Source organism: Phalacrocorax carbo, chromosome 8 (assembly GCF_963921805.1).
Source record: "Phalacrocorax carbo chromosome 8, bPhaCar2.1, whole genome shotgun sequence".
In the NCBI taxonomy this organism is placed as follows: domain Eukaryota; kingdom Metazoa; phylum Chordata; class Aves; order Suliformes; family Phalacrocoracidae; genus Phalacrocorax; species Phalacrocorax carbo.
Genome location: NC_087520.1, coordinates 30,129,613 through 30,142,913, shown reverse-complemented (window position 1 = coordinate 30,142,913; position 13,301 = coordinate 30,129,613). Strand labels below are relative to the sequence as shown.

The 13,301-nt window shown below is 44.8% G+C and overlaps 1 protein-coding gene across 1 annotated transcript in view; it reads left to right on the top strand.

Annotated features, from left to right (window-relative positions):
* The first annotated feature begins 651 nt into the window (after positions 1 to 651).
* Positions 652 to 13,301, top strand: part of TENT4B (terminal nucleotidyltransferase 4B) — a 43,802-nt gene continuing 31,152 nt past the window's right edge. Inside the window, exon 1 of the mRNA XM_064459424.1 lies at positions 652 to 1,434. Coding sequence (XP_064315494.1) covers positions 893 to 1,434 — 542 coding nt within the window. The 5' untranslated portion in view covers positions 652 to 892. The remainder of the gene's footprint in view (positions 1,435 to 13,301) is intronic.

Below are 13,301 nucleotides of genomic sequence, written 5' to 3'. Positions count from 1 at the left end.
TCCATCTGCAGAAGCATTGGCTGTGCAGGGCAATTATGGCACCTAGGCTCTCTTTTCCTCTCCTTTGGAGCTAAATGAAAGGCAGGAACACTCAGTAGCATCGGTAACCATCCCAAAAACAGTTTTAGGGGAGCACTGTGGCAGCTGATAGTGTGCATGAAGGGTAATGTGACTGCAGAAGGGGCTGTGTACCGCAGAGTGCTTGGACCGGTATGCCCGATGCTCTTAGCTAATACACCCATGCACCAGCCTTAGGGGCCGGCGGCAGCAGCGCCCCCGGAGCGCGGCCGTAGCCTGCGGCTGCCCCGGGTCCCTCCGGGAGCTTCCCCCCGGCCGCACCTGCCGCCGGGGGGCCTGGGGGAGCGCGGCGAACACTCAGCCTCCAGGCGCGGCCCCTTCTTTGCGGCTGCCCCGCACCCCTGGATTGCGGAGCCGGGGGCTCCGCCGGCGGCTCACCCTGCAGCCCGCGCCCTGCTCAGGGCTGGGACCCGGCCGGCTCCGCCGTGAGATGCGCCGCCGCTCTCGCCCGAGAGCCGCCCGGCCGCAAGGCTCCGCTCCCCGGGGCTCCGCCCCGCCCCGCCTGGCGGGAGAGGAAGTCGGGGCCGGCCCTGGGGCGGCGGGTGACAGGCCGGGGGCGAGGCCGGGGCTCGCCAGGGGCGCCGCCCGGCCGGCCCCTCTTCCCTGCGCGAAGCCCGTGTGCCGGCGGCCCCGCCGGGCCCCGCCTCGCCGCGCTCGCTGCAAGGGGCGGGGGCTGTGGAGCGACGGCTGCGAGCAGGCAGGCGCGGAGCTGCCCTTCCATAGGAGCCGCCATTAGCGCTGGGACCCGGTGACAGGGTCTCGGCGTCGGCGGCCGGCGCGGGGAGCGGAGGCAGCCGGGGTGGGTCCCCGTTTGATGGATCCCCGGATCGCCTGGTTCCAGCCAGAGCAGCTCGGCCCCTCGAACCGCCTGTGGATGCAGATCTGGGAGACCACGCAGGGGGTCCGCAACCTTTACTTCCAGCAGCAGCAGCAGCAGGAGCAGCAGCAGCAGCAGCAGAGCGCCCCCGCCGGGGCCGGCCCGGCCTCCCCGCCCGGCATGTACCGCGCCCCCCGCGCCGACCCCCAGGCCGACTTCCTGCCGCTCGAGAGCGCCAACAACCAGCATAACCGCAGCCACCACCAGGCCTCGCCACCCCCGGGGGCCGCCTCCTGGGCCCGGTCCGCACGGGGGGGGCCGCCCGCCGCCGCCGCCGCGGCCGCCAGCAATAAGAGGAAGCGCGACAACAAGGCCAGCACCTTCGGGCTCAACTACAGCCTCCTGCTGGGGCCGCCCGGGCAGGGCCGGGCCCCCGCCCTGGGGGACGAGCCGGCCGCCCGGGCCCAGGCCGGCCTGGCCGAGCCGCTCTACACCGGCACGCCCTGGAAAAAGAGGAACTACAGCCAGGGAGTCGTGGGGTGAGCGGCGGGACCGGGCGGGCGAGAGGGCGATGGGCAGCGGCCAGCACCGGGCCTGGCCCCGGCACGGTCTCCGGGTGAGGCGGGGGCCGAGGCCCGCCCTGGGGCCGGGCGGCTGTGACGGGGCGGCCGCCGAGGTGCGGCGGCGTAGGGGGGCGCTGGGCCGCGGCACCTGAGGCGCGGCGGCGGGGCGCGGCCCAGGCCCCGGCGGGTGGCCCAGGGCGACCGGGCCGGGCCCGCGATGCACCGCTCGCCACCGGCGGGGGGAGGCGGAGGCGGCGGGCCGCCGCTCCGGATGTCAGTGCCCGTCGTGCCGCCGAGGAGCGGCTGCGCTCCAGCCGCCCGGCCCCCCGGTGCCCAGGCCCGAGCGGCCTGCAGCGGGACAGCCGTCCGGTCGACCGTCCCGCCCTGCGGGCTGGGCTGGGCGGCCGAGGCGGTGGATCCTCGAGGGAGGTGCGGGGGAGAGAGGCGGCGGGGGCAGCGGCTGCACGGTGCCAGTGTGCATGCTAATGGTGCGGGCACGCCTATCCGCAGGGGACGGGAGCTCCCGCCGGCTGTCACTGCGTGTGCACGTGGGGCGTGTTACACGGTCTTCGCCCGGTAACGCGCTTTGCTCCTCCGACACAGGTGTTGTACTGTCACCTGGCTGCTCGCTTTGCTGTTGTTCTGGCTTTTGTTGCTGATGAGATGTCTAATACCGCTGCTGCTCACGCACAGGCTGCGGGCCGGTGAAGCGCTTCGCTCGGCTGTCACTCGGGTGGCCGAGCTGGAGGGAGTAAGGTGGACAGCAGGCATCACCCTGCCAGCCGTGCAGGTCTGCAGCCACTGTCAAACATCCTTCTAAAGCTTTGCACTACATGTGCATCAAACACGTAGTAGGAGCTATAACTTTAAAAAATTAATAATCTGCTCCTGCTAAAAGAAGGTGCACGTGCTGATCTGAGTATTTTGTCTGTAGTGTTTTTCTGTTAGCTTAGGTCTCATCGGTTGATATTGCACAAGCCCATGGAGATCGAGGGCAGGGAAACACTCATCTTCTGTCCCTGTTTTGAGCCCGCCCTCCTCCCATTTTGTAAACATGGGGAGGGCCATTTGGTAATGTCTGTGGCTTTTTTCAAAGTATAACCTTTGCCTTGACCAGTAGCAAGCCCCTCCTCCCCATGGCAAGAGCATGTTGGTGTGTATTTGACTTGTTAAGCATGGATTTCTTGTGTGGTGTATGCAGATGTAATATCCTTTCTAATCCTGCACCTTTACAAACAAATCTGGCTTTGTTCCAGAGTTCAAACGGCAGAGGTGTATGGTGGCAGTCGAAAGCCAGAAAGAGCTCATTTTAGAAAACAGTAATGCTTTGGTTGTGTCAGATTTTGTATGTCAAACTTGCACCTAAAGGTCCTCCAGCCACCTCCCACTGGAAAGTGTTGACCTCTTTGCCCTCTGAAATAGCTGTTCTGTAAGATTTGTCAAAATGACTGTTCAAATTTGCTGGTCACTTTGGAAGACAAACTCTTACTGCCTCTGGCTTCCTATTTTCTTGTCAGCTCTTATGTTACCTTTACTGCTGCGGTTATAACAATTCATAAAATGACACTGCAGAAGTGTACTATTTTAAGTTCTGTAGTCGCTATACATTAGAACCTTCCATAACTTTCTTTGCAAGACTTAAAAGTAATGTGTGCAAAACATACTAAGTACTGAATTTTTGTAAGTTGGTTTTTGGACTTTATCTTCTAGATTGTCACTTATTTACTTGAAGGTTGAGGAACATTTTTAGAAGTGTCTCTCTCCCTTTCTGTGTCTCATAAATCCATAAACCTTTTCTCTATATTGATGATACGACGTAGGGGAAGGGTGAGCTTCAGCAAGAGATTAATAATAATAGTAACAACAACAGTAACTGTACCAAAGTATTCAAGGTGATGTCTGTTGCTAGAGCAGAATTTTGGATTAATTGGTTTCAAACTCCCAAGTGGAAGCACATTGTGGACTTTTTTTTTATATAGTATCAAAAAGTACTCAAATATGTTGGTCTACGTTTGGCTTGACTGTCTAGTTTATGCCGTATATTTACATGATGCTGAGATTCTGTTTTAGCCATTTCGTAGAGCAAGGCAGAGTGTCTCAAAGATACACCCTTACATTGCTTTTCCTAAATTATGGAAGTGAGTGATGTTTGCTTCTAGAAAGCTATTTATTCCAATGGGATTTAGAGGCAGTTGGCTAACAAATCTTGACTTAAAAATAGTGAAAACAATTTTTAAAAAGGAACTGAAGCCTCTTAGGAAAGCATAGAAAATGCTTAGGTCTAGTGAAGGTTGCAGCATGACTGACTGGCTGCTGGCAAGGCTGCATGAAGCCTCCTGTGTAACTGCCTCTGGCGTGCACTGAGGTGCTGCCACCGCTCCCTCATACAAGTTTCTTTTTAATAACTGCCTTGTAAGGCATCTGTCTCGGGTCTTGAGACACCAGACAGTAATGACGGATAGAGAGGTTTGTAACCTAGCAAATGAGATTGTTGGTAAAGTAAATATTTTACATTTGTTATTTCCAACATGAATTCCTAAATTTGTATTGACTATTTCTAATAGTTATTGGGGGAAAAAAGAAACCTGCGTTTCTATTGGAGCATTACTTGTGTGTTAACAGGTACCTTTTCCTTCCCTAATTGTTTCGATACAAATTGTGGAAAAAACAGTAAAGGCTTGACACTGTTCCCTATATACCATTCTGTAATTTTATTCAGTTAATAACTTTAAAATTTGAGTCTTTTGAATATGATGGTGCTGTGGAACAGTCTCATTTTCAGAAAGATTAGGCCTGACTTGCTGGCAAACACAGTTGAAAGCTGACATGTGGCATTCATTTTTCTAGTGTGAGGATGTCACTTGTGTACAGCTGTGCAAAATCAGCTCTGAATATGCAATTATAATGATCAGCTGTCTGGAAAAACAGTCCAATAATTTTTAGCTAGTTGGACAGTTTGTAAACACGTAACAGTGTGTAACTAGCTGTCTAAAGATTTGGTTAAGTTAAGCATGATTAAATAGTAGAGATTTTGGTTAAATGCTAAGTATCTGTTCAGTCAATGCTCTGAGTTTTTCCTTTCAATTTTTTATTTTTATAGAGAAACATACTTTCTTAGTTAATGCTATTTTATGCATACAAAGAGATAACCAAGTAATTAAAAAACAATCCACAACAGTATTGTTTTTGATTTCAAGATAGATTTCTTTTAAAGCATGCACAATATTTGCTAACGCTCCCTAATGCTGAAATACTGACAATTCAACACGTGGCTGGTTTTTACTCCTGCAGAGTTAATGGTGCTATTGCATAATTGTATTCTGGCTTATCTTTCGTATTTTCCCTTATTAAAAGTTTTCACACTTGCAGTTCTATAATAGATGATATATATAGTAGATATATATAGTATATATAGTGGATGTTGGTATTACAGGTACTCTACTTTGTTCTGGCACTCTTAACTTTGTGACTTCTGAAATATCACTGTAAATCATTTGTCTAGTGCTACCTGCAAGTTGCTTTGCACCAGCTGGATTCAGCTTGCGTATCTTACATCCTCTGGGGACTTTGTGAACAGACAGTAGTGCTAAAAGCAACAGATACAGCATGTGTACAGTGTTACTGTGGACTTAACACATAATATACCTTTAGAGAGTTTAATTGGTTTTGTCTTGACAGAGTACTTGGTAGCAAAACTTAAGGATGCAGGAGGACCTGTGGATTGGGCTTTGGAGGGGACTCTTTGTGCATGTGTCCCAAGGGCAACTGTTAATAATCTTAGCAGTGTCACAGTTAAAAAGGAAGAAAAAGTATTTGGGATACTGAAATGCATGTTTCATGTTTTTCACTGAGTTTAGATTGAGCCTAGCTAAAAGGTGACACAAGCAGAACTGTGTAAGCCAGAAGCCCGAAGCGTAACAAAATCCAAAAATAAAGACGTGCGCTTAAGTTTGGCCTGTCTTCTAGTAGCTTCCGTTTACTCTTGTGCCAAAGGAAAGAGTCCAGTTTGTACACAGTTAGCAGGTATGAGATGTGGATTTTGGGACTCTGTAGGAAGCTGGTTAGTTTTCACAAGAATCTGCAGCCAAAGGCAAGAACCCAGTTACTGTGTGAGTTTAAGGAGAGAAATGGGTAACGTGTGCTCCTGAGCAGGAACCTGGCTTAAATAGAAAACTGTTTTGAAATATTGAATGCATAGTATTTCAAAGTACTAATGGAAACTTCAACATAAAGGGAGAGAATGCTGTGACCCCCAGGGTGTGTGTGTGTGTGCACAGATGTGCACACACTTGCAGTCTGCTGAATTGGCTGGTACAAAATTGAGCAGGCTTCAGCATATTTGATATAAGGGTTCCCAGTGTGTTGCCCAGGATTACAGAAGATACCATAAAATAAAATCATAACTACTTTAGGAAGAAAATAGCTTAAAGCCATATGTCTTTGCTACTGTAGTTCAGTTACAATTTTTTTTGTGTGAAATTTGTCAACTTCTCAGGTCTTTTAATCTCCTTTTTTAACGGAAGCTAAGTATGTTAAGGCAGGTGCAAGCTCATTCTCCGTAGGCTCTGAGCTGACCAGAGGGCATGTAGCTACAGTAATGCAGCCATCTGCCTGAGGTAACTTACCATGTGTCTCTCTAGCTCATACTTGCTCGGGTGTCAGCCACAGTAGCATGCTTTCCAGTGTGGGTTGGAGCATGAACAGAAAGCTGGGTATAGAGTCAGCAGAGCAAGTATAGAATCATAGAATCATTTAGGTTGGAAAAGACCTTCAAGATCATTGAGTCTGTGTACCTGCAGCAAAATATCTAGCCAGACTGAATGCCTAACTTAGGGATATCTGATAAAATCCTAATCAGTTGCGTTGGTTTTCATCACGTACTCTTAAGGGCTCAGATCAAATACATGGGTGGTGCTTGATTTGCTGTTGCATTACTTGGTACGTACAAATGCGTTACGTAAGTAAACAAGAACTTTTGTGCATAGACTTCTGATGTCTGGTGAAACAGCGAGGTGCGTGCACAGCTTCTAAATATATCTTCTGTTAGAGTAGTTGCAGGTGTTTTGGATTAGTGAAGGCATGTACGTTAAAACACAGGTTGCAGTTGAATTCACAGTATACATCGTGTAAAAATGAGTCATTCTGGAAAAATTCATAGACAAAAATCTGCTTGCTCCCTGAAAAAGCCTTTTAGAACAATATTCTCTCCTCACTGTAGCTGTGTATGTAAACTGTAAAGTAGAAGTTCAGGGATGTGACCTGAGTACAAATCCTTTTCTTGTATCTGTCTGATAAGATCCACCGCTGTCCATCTCAGCCTGAGTCATGCCACAGCACAGTTCTGGCAGTACCCTTGTGACAGCTTGTACAGCTTGCGAAGGCCGTCATCTGGGTTTTATGGAAGTGAAACTGGATATTTCCCCACAGCCTCCTGCAGTAAGAAATTACTTCTTTTGGAGGGGTTAGGAGAGAGAAACAAGTTTGGATGGAGGTGTTTAACTAAAGGCAGTTTGAGGGAAACCTTTAGTAAATATGCTGTAAATATTATATAACAGTATTGTTTGTGCTTGGAGAACTTTGGAATGGTGCCAACATTTCGGCATGTTTTGTTTAAACAATTTAAGGAGGACTTCAGAGGCCTGCTGGTTTCTACATGTGCGAGGAAACAGCATGTGAATGTATTCTTGTGAACTGTTTTGGTTTCTCCAATTCTTCTGTTTGGGACTTGGGTACCTATTTACCTGGGAGTGGCTATATAAGGAGCAGAAGTTTGTCGGACTTTTTTTGGTAGATAGGGATGTCTATATTAAGTAATAGGAAGAGTATGTCATTCCTTGTGTGCGCTTAATGATTCCTAAGAGCTGATATGTGCTTTCTGTAGCAGTATGCCGTTGAAAACAGAGGATCTCACCCTGAATCTTCTATTAGTATTATATTAAACTGTGTTGGGCTTATAGCTCTTATTTTTTAATTGGCAAACTGTTAGTATAAGGTCACTTTTAGGAAGCCTGAGATTGTATTGTTGGTCCTAACAAATAGATGGGGACCTGTATCATGAAAACATATCATTGCATTTTTCTTTCCTTCAGTTGTTTGTTTTTTTTTTAAACCATCTTACTGTTATACTTTGTTCCTGGGCAGCTTATACTCATTTAAAGTTGGAGTATGAGGTCTGGTTTTTACTTCAGAAATTTGCAAAACTTTTAAATGCGGTTTTGAGAAGTCGTGTATGTAACCGTGCTATCAAAATAGGCAATAATGTAATACTCCATATTTCTTGGCCTCGTAATTCGGTTGTTCAGAATACATCTCTGAATATGGGGTATGTGCTCCAAAATAATACATGTGCCCAAAATTAAAGAGGTGATTTTTGCTTAAAAGTTTTTTGTTAATGTTGCACATGATATAAAACAATGGTTCCTATGCTCTTTGCTGGATGTTGGAACTAGCAGCAGCAGCAGAATGCAGCCCAGAGCCAGGTTAGGTATTGTGTTGGGAGATGTGTGTGCTGGTAGGTGATATAGTGACATTACCAGTGCAAATCTTGCATAATACATATTATAAGCAAATAAATGCTGGTCTTAGTGATCAGTTTGCATGCTAGTTCATTATTTGAACATGCTAGGATTTCTTAAATGATGAGCGTTTGTCTCTTTGTATTATCTTTTTGGATGAACTGCCAAACAGTGCTAAAGATGTTGGTTTTATTTGAATGTTGCTTTCTATCCCTTTGCCTAGAAATTAGGGCTTACAAAAATATACCTGTAAGCAAGAAAAAGAGAGGAAAAGTAGTGAGCTGGATGCAGCCTTCAGATATTTTTCCTAGGCTGCAAGTAGCTTTACAGAAGAAGCAATCTGAACTTTAATTATTTTGTAACTTTAACCCACAACAGATAACACAGCAGGAATTTTTTCCAGGAATACTATGAACTTCCAATGTCAAAGCAAGAGAGAGATTTGAGGTAGCAGAACTCTTGTAAGTTTTTACAAAAACTTCTCTCACAGATCTCTAGAGCCTGTTTAAATCTTCTCAATAACTTTGTATTGGTGATACTTTTGTGTTGTATCATGGTCATGCAATTAACATATTAGTATTGCTGCATTTAACATAGGTCTTTTGATACTAGTTGAGCGTGGGTCGCAGGTAGGAGGCAGCTGCTCCAGGGCAGTTCTAGCACATCAGCTCAGTGTGAGGACGAACTGGCTGCATGATTGGGTCTGAGGATGTCTTATGCTGATACATCAGCAACATCTGTTAATTTTCTTGCTCCCATGGTGACAATTAAGATTATTTGGCAACCCTCATTCTAGAGCAGCCTGTCTGACAGTCTCATAATGTCCTCCATGGCACGAGAACGACATCTGAATTATTTAAAAGCAATGTGCAACTAAAGAGGCATAGTCTTGCTACTGTTGCTTGAGAAGGCTTTAAGGTATGGAATTCTCTATCACCATACTTTTATTGCATACATCTTGCAATTCTTTTTTTCATTGCATTTTATAGGATTTTTACTGGAAAACAATGGTGGCAGAGGCTCAGATAAGCAGAGGCTTAGGATCAAAGTAAGTGTCTGTGCATCTCCACTATTCCATCTTGCTGGCATGATTTATTAGGGGCAAATAGCCAATGTTATATTGAAAATGTTGTTAGACAGCATGAGGGAAATAGTGTTGTGATTCTATGAGATATAACAATGGGCAAATGCAGGCATTAAAGTTCTCTAGAAGCTTCCATATCAGGGAAGCGAGGGTAGTAGAGGAAGAGATGTGTAGGTGAGTAGGAACATTGGCTCATCATCTTTACTCAGTGTAGATTTACTTCCAGCTAGATTTAAGTACACACATTTAAAGTGTCACATGCTTTCTTACAGCTACTTTGTTTATGGACCCAATAAAATCTGAAAGAACTTGCATTAACCTGTCACAAATATCAAGTATAGATAAGACCTTCATATAATGTCATTAGAGAATATATATATAATTCTATATATATATTTTCTATATATATATATAAAATATATATATATAATGTAATTAGAGAAAGAATACTGCTGAAATACAGCTGTAGTAATACCTTGCTGTAGTCTGATGACAAAGGTGTTGATCTTACTGTTAGGTGTCAGTGTGTAGTCTGCAGATAGCAAGTCCTTAATCAAAGCTTGTTCACCTTGCCTGACCTCTTGATGTTGTGATTGATCTAGACTGAGGAAGTGGGATAATGTAACTTTATTATTTTCTTAAGTTTTCGTCTCATTGTGTTAATTTTAAAGCTATCCACTTCCTCTGTTGCTTTAGGAACAGCTGATATTTTCTGATGTATTACAAAAAGCAAAAGGTTTGTTTTTTGTTCTGGTTTTGGGGGTTTCCTTTGTATGTTTCATTTTAAGGGGGTTGTTACAAAAAGCAAACTCCTTTGTATGCATTTATGTTCCTCCCCCTTCTCCCTCAGTGAGATTTTGCCTTTAAACTAAACTAAGTATGTGTATTGGTTTTGAAAATTGTGTGACGTTTTACTCTGGACTTGCACCTTGCTTGATGGCTTTCTCTCTTACGTGTTCAGAGGTACTCCTGGTCAGCAACCTTTCCACAACTGGCAGTTCAAGTATTGAGTTAAGCATAGTTCAGTGAAGGAACTATCTTGATCCAAATAATGATCATGATTGCAATTCACACAGTCTTGGGTAAATATCAAGCCAGGCTGAAAAAATGAGGTCCTGATAGTTTATTTTATTTAATTTTTGCTTTGTTGTAGAAACCATAGAAATCACAGAGGCATTAAGGTTGGAAAAGACCTCTAAGGTCATCAAGTCCAATCATCAACCCAATGCCACCATGTCTCCTAAACTGTGTCCCGAAGTGCCACATCTATGCATTTTTTTTAACACTTCCAGGGACAGCAACTCACCACCTCTCTGGGCAGCCTGTTCCAATGCATGACCGCTCTTTCAGTAAATAAATTTTTCCTAATATCCAATCTAAACCTCCCTGAAGTAGCTGGAAGCTGTTTTCCCTCATCCTATCGCTAGCAACCTGGGAGAAGAGACCAACACCCACCTCAGTACACCCTCCTTTCAGGTAGTTGTAGAGAGCAATAAGGTTTCCCCTCAGCCTCCTCTTCTCCTGACTAAACAACCTCAGTTCCCTCAGCCACTCGTCATAAGACCTGCTCTCCAGACCTTCACCAGCTTTGTTGCCTTTCTCTGGACACGCTCCAGTACCTAAATGTCCCTCTTGTAGTGAGGGGCCCAAAACTGAACACAGGATTCGAGGTGCGGCCTTACCAGTGCTGAGTATAGGGGCATGATCACTGCCCTTGACTTATCTGACTTATGCCGCAGTTGTCTTCAGTTGGGTGATTCAACTCACATGCTTGAGGATCTTTTATTTACTTAATCTTCTGGTTGTGTTTTGGACTCAGTATCTTACTCTCATTCATCCATTGGGATTTTTCCTTGTAGTAGTCATACTTGGCAGGTACTCACAGGTGAAAATTTTCATGTTGATTTTTTTCTTGAAGAGCTAGTTTGTTACTTAAGGTAAGCAGCTTATTTACATGTACCTCTGCTTCCAGCATGAGGTGGAAGAGAAATTTTCCTCATCGATCTGTTGGATTTCCTCCTACAGGATGGTTTTTGAGATTAGGCAGAAAAGACCGTGGTGTCTTGTAATCACATTATACGTAAGCTGCAACCGTTTTCTTAGCTAGAATCTATCTAAATTTGAATTAACTAGTGATCTTCTGAAGCTGCTCTCGTTACAACTTGGCCAAATGTGACAGGGTATGTACAGGTGGTGAAAGCTAATGTTTCAATGGCAGTAAGTAGCAGTGTCAGCTCCTGGCATAACAGGAGCTTGGAGCAAATGAAGAGAATAACTGTGTAATAACAAACTTCCTCTCTCATTTCTTGGATAATGTGGTATTTGCCTGTAGGCATTAAGTCACTGAACATTATTGGTGGAAGAGTTCACTTCAGCCTTTGCTCCTCTAAGGTGTACCTGCTTCAGGCATGCTGAAACACGCTCTTTTGAGTTGCTATTGATTCAGCAGTTTGTAGAGTTTGCAGCAACCCTCTTCTGCTGATTTCTACTGCTTCATCCTCTACTCACTACACTAGACACACTTGCTTAATCTTCAAATTATTATTGAAATTATTTGGAGAGAGTGGTTTCAGTAGGTGAGTTGGATGAATCTGGAGTGGGTTTCTGAGAGCTCTGCACAGGCCCTCACTCTCCATTTGCTGCTTTTGTTGGAAGACTGTGCACAACTGTTAATGCACAACATATGAACAGTGTGTGCCATGCCAGGGATGCTCCATCGTAGAGCGGGTTCCAGCATTCGCCTACGTGATATTAAGCCTGGGTCATTTGTGAGGTTTTAACTCTCACACCATTAGAAGTCCTTTTTTTCACCATGTGCTGATTCTTTTGTCCTTATGTCCAAGCAAAACCCAGCAATTGAGGTAGTTGCATGAAATCTTCTATAAGTCATCTTTCAGCATATATTGGTGGAAGGAGATGGGAGTTAATGACATTGCTGTCCTTCCTTTCGTTTAATCTTTCAAGTCAAATAATTTATCAAGTCATAAACAAGAAGTATATTTGCCAGGCAGAACCGGCTCTGTGTGTGAAATTAGAGGACTTTTCTCCACTCTTCTGTGTCAGAAAACCCTGTTTGGAGCTTTGTGCAAGGCTTGCGTGGCTTCATGTTGGGTGACCCGCTGCACACGCAGCCCTTCACGTGGTTAAAAAGGTCTGTGCTGCAAGATTTTACCTCTGATCAGAGTCTTCAAATGGAGAGGGTTTTTTTCTGAGCACACGTTATCTATCAGAAGTGCTCATCAGCCTGCAGGGAGTGTGTTAGTCTTGCTTCTGCCATATAGCAGATAGCATGAGGTGTCATTTATTGGGAGGTCACAGATTGTGTGTTTATATGATAACGTTTACTACACTAACAAAATAGTAGTAATATACTAGTGATGTATAAAGAACTGTCCTGATAGCCTAGCTTTATGAAGACAAACAAAGGTGCAGTAGCTGACCTGCTGTATCCCTCTGTTCTGCATTAATAGTAACACCACTGGTGATAGTTGCAAAATTGATCTAATACACTTTTTTTTTTTAACTTCCTTCTGCTACCCGTTGTGCTCGTGCAGAACGGGTCAGACCTACTCTCAAGCATTGTGGGGATTTGCTGGCTATAGCTTTTGTTACAATACTAACACAAACCCAGGCATTATTGTGTTGTTGGGAAGGTTGAGTATAAATTGAACAGATACTGGTAGTTACTTTCACTTCTTGTTAAGCTCTTGTTTAAAAAAATGTACAAACTGGTGTTTGGTCTTTTTGAGTGAGAGCTTTTTAAGCAAGGGGAATTGGCAGGCTGAGGAATTACTAATTCTCTACTATAGGAAATAGATACCTTTAACTCCTTTGTGGTTTTAGCTTTTTGGAAATTTACCTCAAGCTGTAATTACAGAATGTATGAAGTGCATGCTAACTGTTGCACTTTAAACTTAAAGGCTTTAAAAAACATATATCTGTATTTTAAATTACTAGGTTGCAAACTGCATAGCTGGTCTGTACATGTAACTGTTCCAACAGACTAATGCTTTTCTACAAGTGAGCTAAAGAGAACCCTTGTAGTAGTATTTTATAGGAGATGTTGGAATTACTGGTGCAATTCAAGATAAGTAGATATTACTAGAGTTGAAGCCTTTTTGTCTTAATGCAATAAAATGGCTATTTCCCATCTCTGCTCTTTCCACTTTGTTTTCCCCGCACAAAAACCTTCTCTCATGCTCTGTCTTGTTCTTTTGTTAGTACTTTTTCTTTCAGCTGAGTTG